The sequence below is a fragment of the Entelurus aequoreus genome, linkage group LG12, assembly GCF_033978785.1.
Source record: "Entelurus aequoreus isolate RoL-2023_Sb linkage group LG12, RoL_Eaeq_v1.1, whole genome shotgun sequence".
Taxonomy (NCBI): domain Eukaryota; kingdom Metazoa; phylum Chordata; class Actinopteri; order Syngnathiformes; family Syngnathidae; genus Entelurus; species Entelurus aequoreus.
In genome coordinates, this window is record NC_084742.1 from 10575188 (window position 1) to 10590765 (window position 15578).

General features: G+C 43.3%; 1 protein-coding gene across 1 annotated transcript in view; it reads left to right on the plus strand.

The window, feature by feature from the left end:
• The first annotated feature begins 1591 nt into the window (after window positions 1-1591).
• The window catches only part of stab2 (stabilin 2), a 41731-nt gene continuing 27744 nt past the window's right edge, over window positions 1592-15578 (plus strand). Inside the window, exons 1-27 of the mRNA XM_062064668.1 lie at window positions 1592-1722; window positions 1858-1982; window positions 2059-2174; window positions 2444-2529; window positions 5403-5469; window positions 5549-5644; window positions 5725-5847; window positions 5926-6122; window positions 6187-6314; window positions 6386-6519; window positions 6623-6702; window positions 6775-6924; window positions 6992-7135; window positions 7200-7262; window positions 7354-7470; window positions 9392-9445; window positions 9525-9605; window positions 9742-9894; window positions 9987-10049; window positions 10132-10233; window positions 10352-10438; window positions 13748-13859; window positions 13933-14113; window positions 14179-14272; window positions 14393-14551; window positions 14620-14715; window positions 14786-14878. Coding sequence (XP_061920652.1) covers window positions 1636-1722; window positions 1858-1982; window positions 2059-2174; window positions 2444-2529; window positions 5403-5469; window positions 5549-5644; window positions 5725-5847; window positions 5926-6122; window positions 6187-6314; window positions 6386-6519; window positions 6623-6702; window positions 6775-6924; window positions 6992-7135; window positions 7200-7262; window positions 7354-7470; window positions 9392-9445; window positions 9525-9605; window positions 9742-9894; window positions 9987-10049; window positions 10132-10233; window positions 10352-10438; window positions 13748-13859; window positions 13933-14113; window positions 14179-14272; window positions 14393-14551; window positions 14620-14715; window positions 14786-14878 — 2988 coding nt within the window. The 5' untranslated portion in view covers window positions 1592-1635. The remainder of the gene's footprint in view (window positions 1723-1857; window positions 1983-2058; window positions 2175-2443; window positions 2530-5402; window positions 5470-5548; window positions 5645-5724; window positions 5848-5925; window positions 6123-6186; window positions 6315-6385; window positions 6520-6622; window positions 6703-6774; window positions 6925-6991; window positions 7136-7199; window positions 7263-7353; window positions 7471-9391; window positions 9446-9524; window positions 9606-9741; window positions 9895-9986; window positions 10050-10131; window positions 10234-10351; window positions 10439-13747; window positions 13860-13932; window positions 14114-14178; window positions 14273-14392; window positions 14552-14619; window positions 14716-14785; window positions 14879-15578) is intronic.

Here is a 15578-nt window from a genome sequence, read left to right on the forward strand (position 1 = left end):
AGAGCAACCATAACCGCGATGTGGCCCTCTATGAAAACAAGTTTGAAAACGCCTGCTCTAAGTGGACAGCTTCCCGTTCCCAGACAAAAAATATTTTTGAATCATTCAAAAGTCAGTGTAAATTACCCAAATATTCTAAATAGTCTGTTTTACTTTGTTGTTGTCATCTATTATGGTGTCTTATATTTTTTATTGCTATGAAATCCAATAACAGTAAATCCTACTAATGTCCCACTAAAAACACATTTTACAAAACCACATTGAACGACACGGGAGCAGGCGCACACCTTAGAGCAGGGGTGTCAAATGTACGGCCCGCGGGCCGGATTAGGCCCGTGAACAGGTTTTATCCGGCCCGCGGGATGAGTTTGCTCATGTATAAAAATGAGCCGAAATGTTCTGTTCTAAATGTGTCCACTAGATGTCGCAATAGCAATTCTTTGTATCTTTGTAGATTATGCTACATATGTAAAAAAACAACAAAAAAACAGTGCACCAGTCAAGGAAAATGAGCAAACTACATAAATAACAGCCTGTAATTTGATTTTGATATTTTTAGATTGAAAATTAACACCAATGAGTTGACTGATGAACAATATCACATAATTTATTCAGAAAGTATAAATAACGACAAATAAAGATAGAATACTATTAACCGCAACATGTAAGTGTAAAAAACCCCCAACAACATTATGATTTGTAAATTTTCAGAATGTGCTTGTTCTATTTTTAAACAAAGAAAACAATCTGAAGTTGTCTTTATTTTTAAGTTATCGTGCCATGATTTTACCAGTCTGGCCCACTTGGGAGTAGATTTTTCTCCATGTGGCCCCCGATCTAAAATGAGTTTGACACCCCTGCCTTAGAGGGAACATTGCTGTGGACCAAATTCATTTTTAAGAAGGGGCCAAAGGGGGTTATTGAAATTATTAAAATTAGAATATTATATAACTTGTGGCTTTGTTTTAATTCTGATTCATTTGCATGAATATATATTAGTTTACTGTATGCGTCATCATTTTGTCATAGAGGTGTGGGCCCTAGCTGGCTGTGGGCCCTTAGAATTGTCGTCGCCTTTCCTCCCTGCCCTGTTTATTGATGTCCATTAAAAATACACCCGGATTCACTATCGATTTGATTCATTAAAACAAAATAACAAACATTTTATATCAATGAGAAAAAGATTGTAAAAAAAAAAATAAAAAAAAAATAAACCGTATATGCTTCATCATCATCAGGAAGACTGTGAGCCTGTTTGATGACACAGCAGAAAGTTCCAGGAAAGACAAACAAGATAACCAAGGATGTCCTGCTATTATCTGCTTACACACATGCACGCGCACACACACACACACACACACGCACACACACACACACACACACAGGAATTTGTTCTGTGTGAGTGCGGGAATACTTTGTGAGTAAATGAGCATTTTCAAGATGAACAAGAAGATACAAAACATGCAAGTCAGCACTTTTTCTTGTCAGGAAGCTTGAGGGACAGGAGGTTAGGGGGTCCTGGCGGTGGGCATGGGTAACAAGGGGTGTGGGACTAGGGGGGGGGTCCTGGTGGTCGAGCATAAAAAGACGAGACACACACACACAAGGGGGACATGAGACAGCAAGGACGTCGCCATGCAGACGTCACAGCCACTCGCCACTTTGTGGACCGCCGTTTTGACGACGATGATGATGATGATGAGTGAAGTGACATCAAAACAGGTCAGAGGTCACATGTTCTTCTGGTTCATTCATTGTGAGGTGCTGAATGTTGACATGCTCATCAATTGACCTTCTGTCGGGGACGTCCCTCTGTCCTGGTCCAGTAGCCTTTCAAAGTAAAAGTCTGTCTTTTAGAACTGGTGTTCCAACTCGACGGTGTTACGGACGCGCACGTCATGTCACTCGTGCAGCCTGACCACCATCTTGTCGTGTTCTACCGGCTACAAGAGGACACCTGGTGCCCCGACACAGGACTGCCAGTGAGTCGCATGATTAATTTCAACTGAATTGCTTCAAATCTGAGACAACCACATTGATTTGTGTGTGCGTGTGCAGGTATTACATCCGTAGCGCGACCTTAAAGCTGTCAATCACTGGTTGTTCCTTTGAGTGCTACAAGGAAGCAGAGCTTAAAAAGTGCTGTCCAGGATACTGGGGACCTGACTGTACTGGTAAATACTACTACGACTCATTGTACTACTTGATATTTGACATGTTTGAAAGCTCATGTGATGAAAGGAAGTAGTCCGGTTAGAGGTGCGACTTCCTTCCGGCTTTCATGCCTGTGTCAGCAGTTCCAAAATGTGCTGACATCACCGTGTTACTGAACCAGGCCTAGAGCCCACTGTCGGTCGTTTGGGGGAGATGACGTGATGTTGACATCAGGAAGTGGAAATGGAGGAAGCACATGTTTTCTCACAACTTCCTGTTTGTGTGTCAGAATGTCCAGAAGAGGCGGAACGACCTTGCAGCAACAGAGGATCTTGTTCTGATGGACTGGGAGGGAACGGAACCTGCAGCTGTCAGGTAACACATCTCTTGACTCCATATTTACTGGAAGCTGAATCCATGTTGATACCATGCAGACGACTCATTGAGTTCATGTCTACTCCACATTGAATCCATGTTAATTCCATGCTTAAACCATGCTTATTCCACGTCAATTCCATGTTGAGTCCATACAGATTCCATGTTGATTCAATGGTGATCCCATATTGACACCATGTTGAATCCGTGCAGATTCCATGATGATTCAATGGTGATTCCATAGTGACACCATGTTGATTCCATTGGCATTCCATGTTGGATCCATGCAGATTCCATGTCGATACCATGCTCATTCCATATCCTCCATGCTGAATCCATGTTGATTTCGTGCTGATTCCCATGTTATTTATAGCGATTCCATGCTGAATGCACGATGACGACACATTGATTTCATGTTGAATGCATGCGGAATCCATGTTGATTACATGCAGATTCCATGCTGATTCAATATTTATGTTATACTTTTTGATTGATTGATTGAGACTTTTATTAGTAGGTTGCACAGTGAAGTACATATTCCGTACAATTGACCACTAAATGGTAACACCCGAATAAGTTTTTCAACTTGTTTAAGTTGGGGTCCACTTAAATTGATTCATGATACAGATATATACTATCATATATACTATCATCATAATACAGTCATCACACAAGATAATCACATTGAATTATTTACATTATTTACAATCAGGGGTGTGGAGGGAGGGGGGGGTGGGGATATGGACATCAAGTAGTGGACATAGAGAGAGAGAGAGAGAGAGAGAGAGAGAGAGAGAGAGAGAGAGAGAGAGAGAGAGAGAGAGAGAGAGAGAGAGATCAGAAGGCATAAGAAAAAGAAAAAGTATCTGCATTTGATTGTTTACATTTGATTATTAGCAATCCGGGGAGGGTGTTAGTTTAGGGTTGTAGCTGCCTGGAGGTGAACTTTTATTGCGGTTTTGAAGGAGGATAGAGATGCCCTTTCTTTTATACCTGTTGGGAGCGCATTCCACATTGATGTGGCATAGAAAGAGAATGAGTTAAGACCTTTGTTAGTTCGGAATCTGGGTTTAACGTGGTTAGTGGAGCACCCCCTGGTGTTGTGGTTATGGAAGTAGTTTGACATGTACTTCGGTATCAGGGAGGTGTAGTGGATTTTATAGACTAGGCTCAGTGCAAGTTGTTTAACTCTGTCCTCCACCTTGAGCCAGCCCACTTTAGAGAAGTGGGTAGGAGTGAGGTGGGATCTGGGTTGGAGGTCTAGAAGTAATAGTAAAGTAAAGTAATACCTTGTAGATCCCATGTGTAGACTAATTGTTGATCTCATATTATTAATATGTTTATTTCATATTGATTCCATGCTTATTCAGTATTGATCCTATGTTGATTTCATGTTGATTCCATGTAGATTCCATGTAGACTCCATGTTGATCTCATATTGATTCCATATTGATACTAAGTTGTTTCCATGTGGATTCCATATTGATACCACACAGACTCCATGTTGAATCCATGTTGATTTCATGTTGATTCCCATATTGATTTATAGTGATTCCATGCTGAATGCACGATGACGACACACTGATTTCATGTTGAATCCATGCAGAATCCATTCAGTATTGATCCTATGCTGATTCAATATTGATTCCTTGTTGTACCATGTAGATCCCATGTGTAGACTAATTGTTGAGCTCATATTATTACAATGTTGATTCCATTGGCATTCCATGTTGGATCCATGCAGATTCCATGTCGATATCACGCTGAGTCCACATTGATTCCATATCATCCATGCTGAATCCATGTTGATTACGTGCAGATTCCGTGCTGATTCAATATTGATTCCATGTCATACCATGTAGATCCTATATGTAGACTAATTGTTGACCTCATATTATTACTATGATTACTATGTTGATTCCATTCGCATTCCATGTTGGATCCATGCAGATTCCATGTCGATACCATGCTGATTCCACATTGATTCCGTATCCTCCATGCTGAATCCATGTTGATTTCATGCTGATTCCCATGTTGATATATAGTGATTCCATGTTGAATGCATGATGATGACACATAGATTTAATGTAGAATCCAGGCTGAATCCATGTTGATTATGTGCAGATTCCGTGCTGATTCAATATTGATTCCATGTTATACCATTTAGATCCCATGTGTAGACTAATTGTTGATCTCATATTATTACTATGTTGATTCCATTTGAATTCCATGCTGATTCCATATTGATTACATGTTGACCTATGTTGATTTCATATTGATTCCATGCTTATTCAATATGGATCCTATGTTTATTCCATGTAGACTTCATGTTGATCCCATATTGATTCCACATAGACTCCATGTTGAATCCATGTTGATTTCATGCTGATTCCCATGTTGATTTATAGTGATTCCATGCTGAATGCATGATGACGACACATTGATTTCATGTTGAATCAATGCAGAATCAATGTTGATTACATGCAGAATCCATGTTGATTACATGCAGATTCCATGCTGATTTAATATTGATTCCTTGTTGTACCATGTAGATCCCATGTGTAGACTAATTGTTGACCTCATATTATTACTATGTTGATTCCATTTGGATTCCATATTGATTACATGGTGACCTATGTTGATTTCATATTGATTCCATGCTTATTCAGTATTGATCCTATGTTGATTTCATATTGATTCCATGCTTATTCAATATTGATCTTATGTTGATTCCATGTAGAGTCCATATTGATACTATGTTGTTTCCATGTTGATTCCATGTTGATACCACATAGACTCCATGTTGACTACATATAGCTTCCATGTAGATTGCATGTTGATCCCTTGTCCTTTTGGGTGTGCCATTCTGCCAGGTGGGATTTGCAGGTACAGCGTGTGAGGACTGTGAAGTGGGTCGATACGGTCCCACCTGTAGCGCAGGTAAGCTACCTGGTGAACATGTTAAAGATCTTCTGGTATGTTTCCGGTTGCGACTTGTAATGCGTTGTTATGTGTCCAGTCTGTTCGTGTGTTCACGGCTTGTGTGATGGCGGCCTCAAAGGTGACGGCACATGCACCTGTTTCTCCGGTTACACGGGCCCAAAGTGCGATCGAGGTGAGTTTTCTCCTGTCTTTTCTGTCTCCTGTCATCTGCACTCCGTCGCCTCAACACTCGTTGTTGCCTGGTTCCCGCAGAGCTTCCGGCGTGTGCTTCCCTTCAGTGCCCGTCTAAGTCGCGTTGCATGGAAGAAGCTCTGACGGGTCGCCTGGTCTGTCAGTGTCTCCTCGGATACCGGAAGTCCGGCGACGATTGTTTATGTGAGTCGGTGGTACAAAAACTCCCATCAGATACGACGACAGAATGCAAGGAAATTAATTTGACTATGTTTCCATCAGCCATAAACCCATGTGTGAAGAAAGTGTGTCATGTGCACGCCACCTGTATCCACTCGGGGCCAAACCAGCACATTTGTGCTTGTAACCAAGGTTACAGCGGGGACGGGCGGGTCTGCATGGCTGTCGACCCGTGTCAGACCAATCAGGGCGGCTGCTCGGCTGTGTCCAGCCACTGTGTCTATGATGGACCGGGCAAGGTGCGAAAATGTGGGACATGTTCAAGAACAGGACGTGACTTCTTAAATGGAATGTTTGTTTTAGTCTCACTGCGAGTGTCTTCCCGGGCTTGACAAGTCGGCGGATGGCGGTTGTCACCTGGCGGATTCGTGCACACCCGATTCATGCCACAAGAACGCCAACTGCACCACAGTGAAACCAGGACGAGTCCAGTCAGTCGCCTTTTTGGTTCACAGTTAAACTAATTTGGCGTTGGTCCAGATGCTGAGCAACTTTCTTTCAGGTGCACTTGTCTCCAAGGTTACCATGGCGATGGCAAAGTTTGCTACGGTAACATAATGCAACGTCTCTACGAGCTCAACACGGAACCGGGCGGCCAGTGGAGTGGTCAGCTGACCAACGCCATCACACTCTTCGGTAGGATGATGACATGATCTTAACGTGACAACAGAACACCCTCACTGATTGGACAGCATCCTGGCGACAAAGTCTAATGTTTTACGCTGATGCTTCTGACCAGGTTCTGTGTCATGGCCCCTGCAGAACTTGGGTCCTTTCACGCTTTTCGTTCCAATCAATCGAGGTTTCAGAGGACTGTCGGTGAGGATTTCTATTTAGTCCTTTTTGTTTGCGGAAACATCGACTTCCTGTTTAAGTACGTATTGTGTGCAGCTGCGGGCTTTGACTGTCAACTCGGCCAAAGCCAAGTACCTGTGTAAGATGCACCTGGTTGCCGGGGTGATGACATCTGACACGCTTAAAAAGAATGACGTCTTCTATACGCTGACGGGGAAGTCGGCGGAAAGTGACACGTCTGACAGGGTGGGACTTGAGCAAGCCATGAGTCTAAGAACTTGTCAGGAAGTCTCTCACCGTCCTTCTTCTACAGGACTCGCAGACTACGATCCGAATCCACGGCAGCAGGAAGAGGGGTGTGGTCATCCAGTCTGACCTAGTCGCCTCCAATGGAATAATCCACATCATCAACAAACTGATGGACAGTGTCGCCGCTACAGTGGAGAGCGATGTTAAGGTGAGTCACTTCCTGTCAACACAGCCCAAGTTGGAGACGGAAACCTGTGTTTATGTGTCTTTAGGAGAACTTAATCAAGATTGTGTCCGACTACGGCAAGTTTGGGACATTCAGTTCTTTACTGGAGGTAAGTCCGAATCCAAGGTCTTATGCAACACCAAGGCAGGATGCGATGTCAGTGTCGGGTTCATCTGTTTTTTTTTTCTTCCTGACCGCAGACCGTCGACCTGGCTTCCATCTTGGACGCCCCAGGTCAGGTGACGGTCTTTGCCCCTGTCAGCTCGGCCTTTGAAGACATGTTAGATGGTCACCTGGAATACCTGCGCAGCGTTGCGGTGAGCTGATGGCGTCATTTGACCTGTTTTAAGATCTACAAAACCCAATACCAGTGAATTTGGCACGTTGTGTAATTCGTAAATAAAAACAGAATACAATGATTTGCAAATCATAGACTGCAAAGACAAGATATTTAATGTTAGAACTGAGAAACTTGTTGTTTTTTTTTTGCAAATAATCATTAACTTAGAATTTAATGGCAGCAACACATTGCAAAAAAGTTGGCACAGGGGCATTTTTACATTACATGGCCTTTCCTTTTAACAACATTCAGTTAACGTTTGGGAACTGAGGAGACCAATTTTTGAAGCTTTTCAGGTGGAATTATTTCCCATTCTTGCTTGATGTACAGCTTAAGTTGTTCAACAGTCCGGGGGTCTCCGTTGTGGTATTTTAGGTTTCATAATGCGCCACACATTTTCAATGGGAGACAGGTCTGGACTACAGGCAGGCCAGTCTAGTACCCGCACTCTTTTACTATGAAGCCACGCTGTTGTAACACGTGGCTTGGCATTGTCTTGCTGAAATAAGCAGGGGCGTCCATGGTAACGTTGCTTGGATGGCAACATATGTTGCTCCAAAACCTGTATGTACCTTTCAGCATTAATGGCGCCTTCACAGATGTGTAAGTTACCCATGCCTTGGGCACTAATAGATCATAGATGCTGGCTTTTGAACTTTGCGCCCAGAACAATCCGGATTGTTCTTTTCGTCTTTGTTCCGGAGGACACGACGTCCACAGTTTCCAAAAAAAATTTGAAATGTGGACTCGTCAGACCACAGAGCACTTTTCCACTTTGCATCAGTCTATCTTAGATGAGCTCGGCGGCGTTTTTGGGTGTTGTTGATAAATGGCTTTTGCTTTGCATAGTAGAGTTTTAACTTGCCCTTACAGATGTAGCGACGAACTGTAGTTACTGACAGTGGTTTTCTGAAATGTTCCTGAGCCCATGTGGTGATACCCTTTACACACTGATGTCGGTTTTTGATGCAGTACCGCCTGAGGGATCCAAGGTCACAGGCATTCAATGTTACGTGAAGTGATTTCTCCAGATTCTCTGAACCTTTTGATGATATTACAGACCTTATATGGTGAAATCCCTAAATTCCTTGCAATAGCTCGTTGAGAAATGTTTTTCTTAAACTGCTTGACAATTTGCTCACACATTTGTTCACAAAGTGGTGACCCTCTCCCCATCCTTGTTTGTGAATGACTGAGCATTTTATGGAAGCTGCTTTTATACCCAATCATGGCACCCACCTGTTCCCAATTAGCTTGTTCACCTGTGGGATTTTCCAACTAAGTGTTTGATGAGCATTCCTCAACTTTCTCAGTCTTTTTTGCCACTAGTGCCAGCTGTTTTAAACATGTTGCAGGCATCAAATTCAAAAAGAGCTAATATTTGCAAAAATTAACGAAGTTTTCCAGTTCTAACTTTAAGTATCTTGTCTTTGCAGTCTGATCAATTGAATATAGGTTGACAAGGATTTGCAAATCATTGTATTGTTTTTATTTACGATTTACACAACGTGCCAACTTCACTGGTTTTGGGGTTTGTACTTTATTGACTTTTACTATAGTGGAACCAAGATAAGTCGTTGCCGCTTATGTCGACAACACATCTGTGTGGATCAACTCACAAAGTCCAGTCCACCGTGTTCTTATTGTTAATAAGTTGACGTTAAAGGGTTTGTTACTATGAAAAGATACACAAATATGCATAAATGGAGAAAAACCTTTCAACAAAAGTCCTTTAATATTGTAAACAATTTCATTTAATTTCCGGTTAAGTAAACAACCACTTATGTCGACATCAGTTACCGACTCCGAGGGGTTTTGACATAAACAGGTTCTGCTGTGCTAAAATGTCTTTGACTCGTGGAGAATGACATCTGCAGGGATCTTTGCTTCACTCTCAGGGCGCTACAAAGCGGTTGGAGCTTCTAAGGAATCACTTTGTGGCGTCCACGCAGGTAAGACTCCACCTGACAATCTTTCACTCTTTATTAATTGATCACGTGCATGAACAATGACTCATGTTTGTCCCGCAAGTTGGATGTCTTCAACGCCGTGTCCGGCCCTCGACTTGTCACGATGGCCAATCAGGTGCTGAGCATCAACGTCACCCAAAACGTGAGTTTGGAGTGGATCGGTTGCTTGTATCAAACTGTCAACTGATATTGACATTTTCAATGGAACGATTGCTTCTTGCTGATTGTTGATGGCTGGTTATCGACATATGGACTGAGTTGCGTTGATAAATTGTCAGGGTCAGGTGTTGGTGAACACGGCGGCCGTGTTGGAGGCCGATGTGATGGCGAAGAATGGTCGTCTGTACGTGATTGACACGGTTCTAATGCCGGCATCCATCGAGCCCCTGCTGCCTCAAAGGTGTGACGTCACGGAGACCAAGATCACCATGGTGACTTGCAACAAGACTTTTCTTTTGTGTGGTTCTGTGAAAGCTCCTGTTAGGATCACCTGACTTTCCTTTTCTGTGCGGTGACGTTTCAGGGCAAATGTGTGAGCTGCTCCAAAGTCAGTCTGTCACAGTGCTCGCCAGGCGGCGTCCACACGGTGAGACGTCACACTCTGCTTTCTTGCCGCCAATACTACCACTCTTCTTCTTCATCTTTGTTTCTTCTCTGTGCTCGTTCAGGGCTCCCATTTCTTCGGCTGTCTTTACACTCTCTCCTTTGGTGGCTCGCCGTTGGGTTTCCCGGTGACCGGATGCTCGCCACGCTGCAATGTCACTGTCACGGTATACAAAGCTTTGTCTTAGGGTGGTGTCCTCACAGTAGCAGCAACGATCCGTCTGCTGCAGTCACAGGAGTACAATCGATGCATTAACGTATCTGGAATAATACGACCTGTTTCAGACTCCCGTCTGCTGTAAAGGCTTCTTCGGTCCAGACTGCAAGCCGTGTCCCGGAGGACACCAGATGCCATGTTCAGGACATGGTCAGGTGAGACATTTTTTAAGAAGTGTGAGGTACTTAAAGGAAAACTGCACTTTTTTTGGGAACTGTCCCATTGTTCACAATCCCTTTAAGACAAGAACACACAAGTATTTCCCTTTTATGTGCGTTTTAATCTAGTTAATGAAAAACTGCCAGTAAAAGGTCAGCGTCTAACATTGCAGGTATTGGGGATACCAAGTGTTCCTGTCACCTTCTCAGGTTGTTGTTTTTGTTCTGGACCCCAGGATGCAAAGACAGCAGGCAAAGTTCAGATGAAAACCCTTTTATTAGGGAAGATGCAACAGGAATAGTGCAGCAGGAAAGTACACAAAAAGTAACCATACACAGGAAGCAGGGGGAACGCAATGGTACGTTAAGGTACAAAGCAAAATAAACATAAGGCATCCCTAATTGGCAATCAAGACACACCTGTCCCTGGTTGCCAATTAGGGGCTGGTGAGGGAGCCAGCGCTCAGACTAGGGAAGTGGTGGAGGTCGACAAAAATAAGAGACAGGTAATGATACAGAAACTAATAATAAAGTCCAAACTCTCATGTCACGACTATGCCTCCCTATAAAGCCCTTCAAAAATCCTCCAACAACATTTTATTTACATGCTTTAAGTATGTATGTAATGTCATGATAACATATAATATTTACAGTATTTTAGTCATTTTGGGCATTACTGTAACTTCTTTCTTAGGCCCATTGATTTTACAGAGCACATAGCAACGAACGCTACTTCTATAAACAACAACGTAGCGAGCACTTTCTGTTTGCTACCACTAACGGCAGACTTAGTGATAGCCGTGGAGCATTATCATGTAGCATTTTTTCTAAACGTTTCAAATAAGAACATAAAACATTAAATTACAAAGTCCGTTCTCACTCTGATGCCGATTGATGGGATGGTTGTATTTTACAGCACATGTACTCTCTTACAGCTGCTAAATTCAGAACAATGCTCACTCCTCAAATGTGCTTCCTGCTAAAATGCTAAAAACGACAATTTGAGAACCATCGAGTTGGTAGCATGTGGATTTTCACAACTTTCTACTACGCAGGCGAGATGCATGATTTATAACCTGGTATTACGTTTTCCTAATTCAAAGACAACACAGCAACAGTAGAAGCTGCTAAAGATCCTTCTTCGTTATTTTATTGCGGGTAGCAAACAATGTTATTAGCATCTCAAGCTTGCTAGTAGCTGGCTACTCGCTAAAGGTCGGAGTAGCAGTGTGAGCAATACAATGTGTGATGATGCCAGAAAAGTACCATCATTTCAGGACTTTTCCCCCCACAATTTAAACCCTGCGCTTTATACAATGCTACGGACAAGTCACATGCATCAAAAAAATGTTGCCTCATCAAGATCAGACCTATTGGTGAACAAGTGACATTAGACCAATGAAATTGTTCACATTAAATCAAATACACTCACACAATCATTCAGTCAGCCATTTAGCGTGTAATGCCCTCGCCATCATCATGTAGAAGCAACGACGAAATGCACAAGGCGCAGCCCCAAAGCCAAAGGTGACAGACCCGGCTATCGAAAAAGGAAACAGCCGCCGCAAGGAACATAAATCCACCACCATTAACGGGCCCCAAAATGACCGCCATGCACCGAAGAAGACAACTTCAGCATTTTCTGTGTGCAGGAGGAGGAGAAGGACAAAGACTGCTCTCAGTGACCTCTCTGGTAAGCCACTTAATGCCATGTTAAATTTGGTGTGAATAAACATAAGCGCCTGTGTAAATATTTTAATATATTTAATATTAATTGTAATTTTTTTATGAGTACACCTGCGTCTTATAGACTTGTGTGACCAATATGTGTACAGTACAGGCCAAAAGTTTGGACACACCTTCTTATTTGCACACTCTCGGCATTCTCTCGATGAGCTTCAAGCGCACCTGTGAAGTGAAAACCATTTCTTGAAGCTCATCGAGAGAATGCCAAGAGTGTGCCAAGCAGTAATCAGAGCAAAGGGTGTCTATTTTGAACAAACTAGAATATAAAACATGTTTTCAGTTATTTCACCTTTTTTTTCTACTATCCCTTTTTTGTACATAACTCCACATGTGTTCATTCATAGTTTTGATGCCTACAGTGGCAATCTACAATGTAAATAGCCATGAAAATAAAGAAAACCCATTGAATGAGAAAGTGTGTCCAAACTTTTGGCCTATACTGTACATAATAAAATGAGTCGAAAAATTAGGTGGGTGCAGCTTATATTTGGGTGTGCTCTATAACCTGGAAATTACGATAGTTCCTCAGTGTTAGCTCCTATAATAACAATGTTGCTATAGCTTGGTTATTGTGCAGGTCACGCATGTAAACAAGGCGCCGTTTCGACTGTTTTTGGATGTTTTTCTACAGCGCAGTATAGGCGGAATAGATGAATCACCATTACCGCCTTGTACTAACAGTTTTTCACTCTTTACAATTTTAGAACACACTCAATAGAGCGGGGGTCGGCAACCCGCGGCTCTAGAGCCGCATGCGGCTCTTTAGCGCCACCCTAGTGGCTCTCTGGAGATTTTTCAAAAATGTATGAAGAATGGAAAAAGATGAGGGGGAAAAAAATCTATTTTTTTGTTTTAGTATGGTTTCTGTAGGAGGACAAACATGACACAAACCTCCCTAATTGTTATAAATCACACTGTTTATATTAAATATGCTTCACTCATTCGAGTATTTGGCGAGCGCCGTTTTGTCCTACTTATTTTGGCGGTCCTTGAACTCACCGTATAGTTTGTTTACATGTATACATTTCTCCGACTTTCTAGGACGTGTTTTATGCCACTTCTTTTTCTGTCTCATTTTGTCCACCACACTTTTAACGTTGTGCATGAGTGCACAAAGGTGAGTTTTGTTGATGTTATTGACTTGTGTGGAGTGCTAATCAGACATATTTGGTCACTGCATGACTGCAAGCTAATCGATGCTAACATGCTATTTAGGCCAGCGATATGTACATATTGCATCATTATGCCTCATTTGTAGCTATATTTGAGCTCATTTAGTTTCCTTTAAGTCATCTTCATTAAATTTATATCTCATGACACATGTAATATGGCTTTTAATTTTTTGCGGCTCCAGACAGATTTTTTTTTTGTATTTTTGGTCCAATATGGCTCTTTCAACATTTTGGGTTGCCGACCCCTGCAATAGGGTAAGACATGTGTTCTATTCTCAACTAGAGATTGTGGGCAATGGACAAAAAAAGTGCAGTTTTCCTTTTGAGCAGCACTAAGAAAGAAGGCTGCTGCCAAGTGTGGTCAGTAACGTGGACATGATTGTTTCAGTGTTTCGACGGCATTGAGGGAAACGGTACATGCAGCTGTCCGTCAAACCTCAGAGGCTCTCGTTGTCAGTTTTGCGCATCCTTGAACAAATTTGGACCCGATTGTGACTCCAGTGAGTGGAGTTCCTCAGCGGCATCCTTCTTGCCTGTTGTCGGGGTGATGCCAGCTTACGTGTGTTTGCGCAGCGTGTCCTTGCATCCACGGGCTGTGCGACAATCGACCCGATTCCGACGGACGCTGCAAGCCGGACTCCTGCCATTCGGGTTTCACGGGTCGCTTCTGTGAACGCAGGACGGCGCCGTGTGGAGCTCTGGCCCAGTTCTGCCACGCCCACGCAGACTGCGACTTCAGCCAGGGCACCCCAAAGTATGTGAGCCCCGTAGTTTTCTCCGTTACCCACAATGCAGCAGCACTTATCTTTTGTATCTTAGGTGTGTCTGTCGACCTGGATACCAAGGCGATGGAATCACTTGTGTGGAATCGGATCCGTGTGCTCCTCCACTCCGAGGCGGTTGTAGTGACAATGTAAGACGGGGCTTTGGTTGATATTTTAACGGTTCTTTTTGTGACTCGTTAAAAACACAAATTCCTGTTTTTTGTTGTTTTGTACTTTTAATTGCAACTCAGCTGTTGTGACCCCTGCAGGCCAGGTGTGTAAAGACGGGCCCGGCCACACGCTCCTGCCAGTGTCTGTCCGGGTGGCAGGAAGATGAAGACGAATGTCAGCCAATCAACAACTGTTTTGCTGATGACCGCGGTGGCTGCCACCCCGACGCCACCTGCGTCTACGTGGGACCTGGACAGGTAACCTTGGCGACGCAGCTTGGTTGTCGTTAAGAAAAAATCAACAATTAAATGGTGTGATTTGTCAGAACGACTGCACATGTAAAGGCGGTTACCTAGGAAACGGTCGTGAGTGTGAAGGTGTCAATCAGTGTGTCAGCCAGAGCGGCGGTTGTCACTTCCTGGTGAGTCCACTCCGAGCCAATGTTGATTTTGTTAGAGGTGTCACGTGACCTAGGTCGCCTTTGTCCTCAGGCCAGCTGCAAGCTGAGGTCATCCGAGTGGACATGCGTGTGTGATGACGGCTACGCGGGAAACGGACGCTTGTGTTACGGCAGCATTCAGCAGGTGACAGATTAGAACAATTATTTTGACTGGGGGGCCAAATTTAGAGAAATAAATGTGTCTGAGGGCCGGTATATCTATTTTTAGGAACACTAATACAAAACCTCACAATAATGTCTGATTGCCTCACAATACGAAGGTCCTGAGTAGTCGTGAGTTCAATCCCGGCCTCGGGATCTTTCTGTGTGGAGTTTGCATGTTCTCCCCGTGACTGCGTGGGTTCCCTCCGGGTACTCCGGCTTCCTCCCACCTCCAAAAACATGCACCTGGGGATAGGCTGATTGGCAACCCTAAATTGGCCCTAGTGTGTGAATGTGGGTGTGAATGTTGTCTGTCTATCTGTGTTGGCCCTGCGATGAGGTGGCGACTTGTCCAGGGTGTACCCCGCCTCCCGCCCGATTGTAGCTGAGATAGGCTCCAGCGCCCCCCGCGACCCCGAAGGGAATAAGCGGTAGAAAATGGATGGATGGATGAATGCTAAAAAAGGTTTTGACAGACCGCCTTAAAAAATGGACTGGAATTTAAAATGTTTCTATGAACTATAAAACACTGAATATTGACAACATATGAACGTCAAACCCCCTCTCAATCGACATATTTTACAATCAAGCAAAACGCGACAAAAATGCAACAAAAAATGCGACAAACAGCGAAATAAGTGAAGTGAATTACATTTATATAGCGCATTTTCTCAAGTGACTCA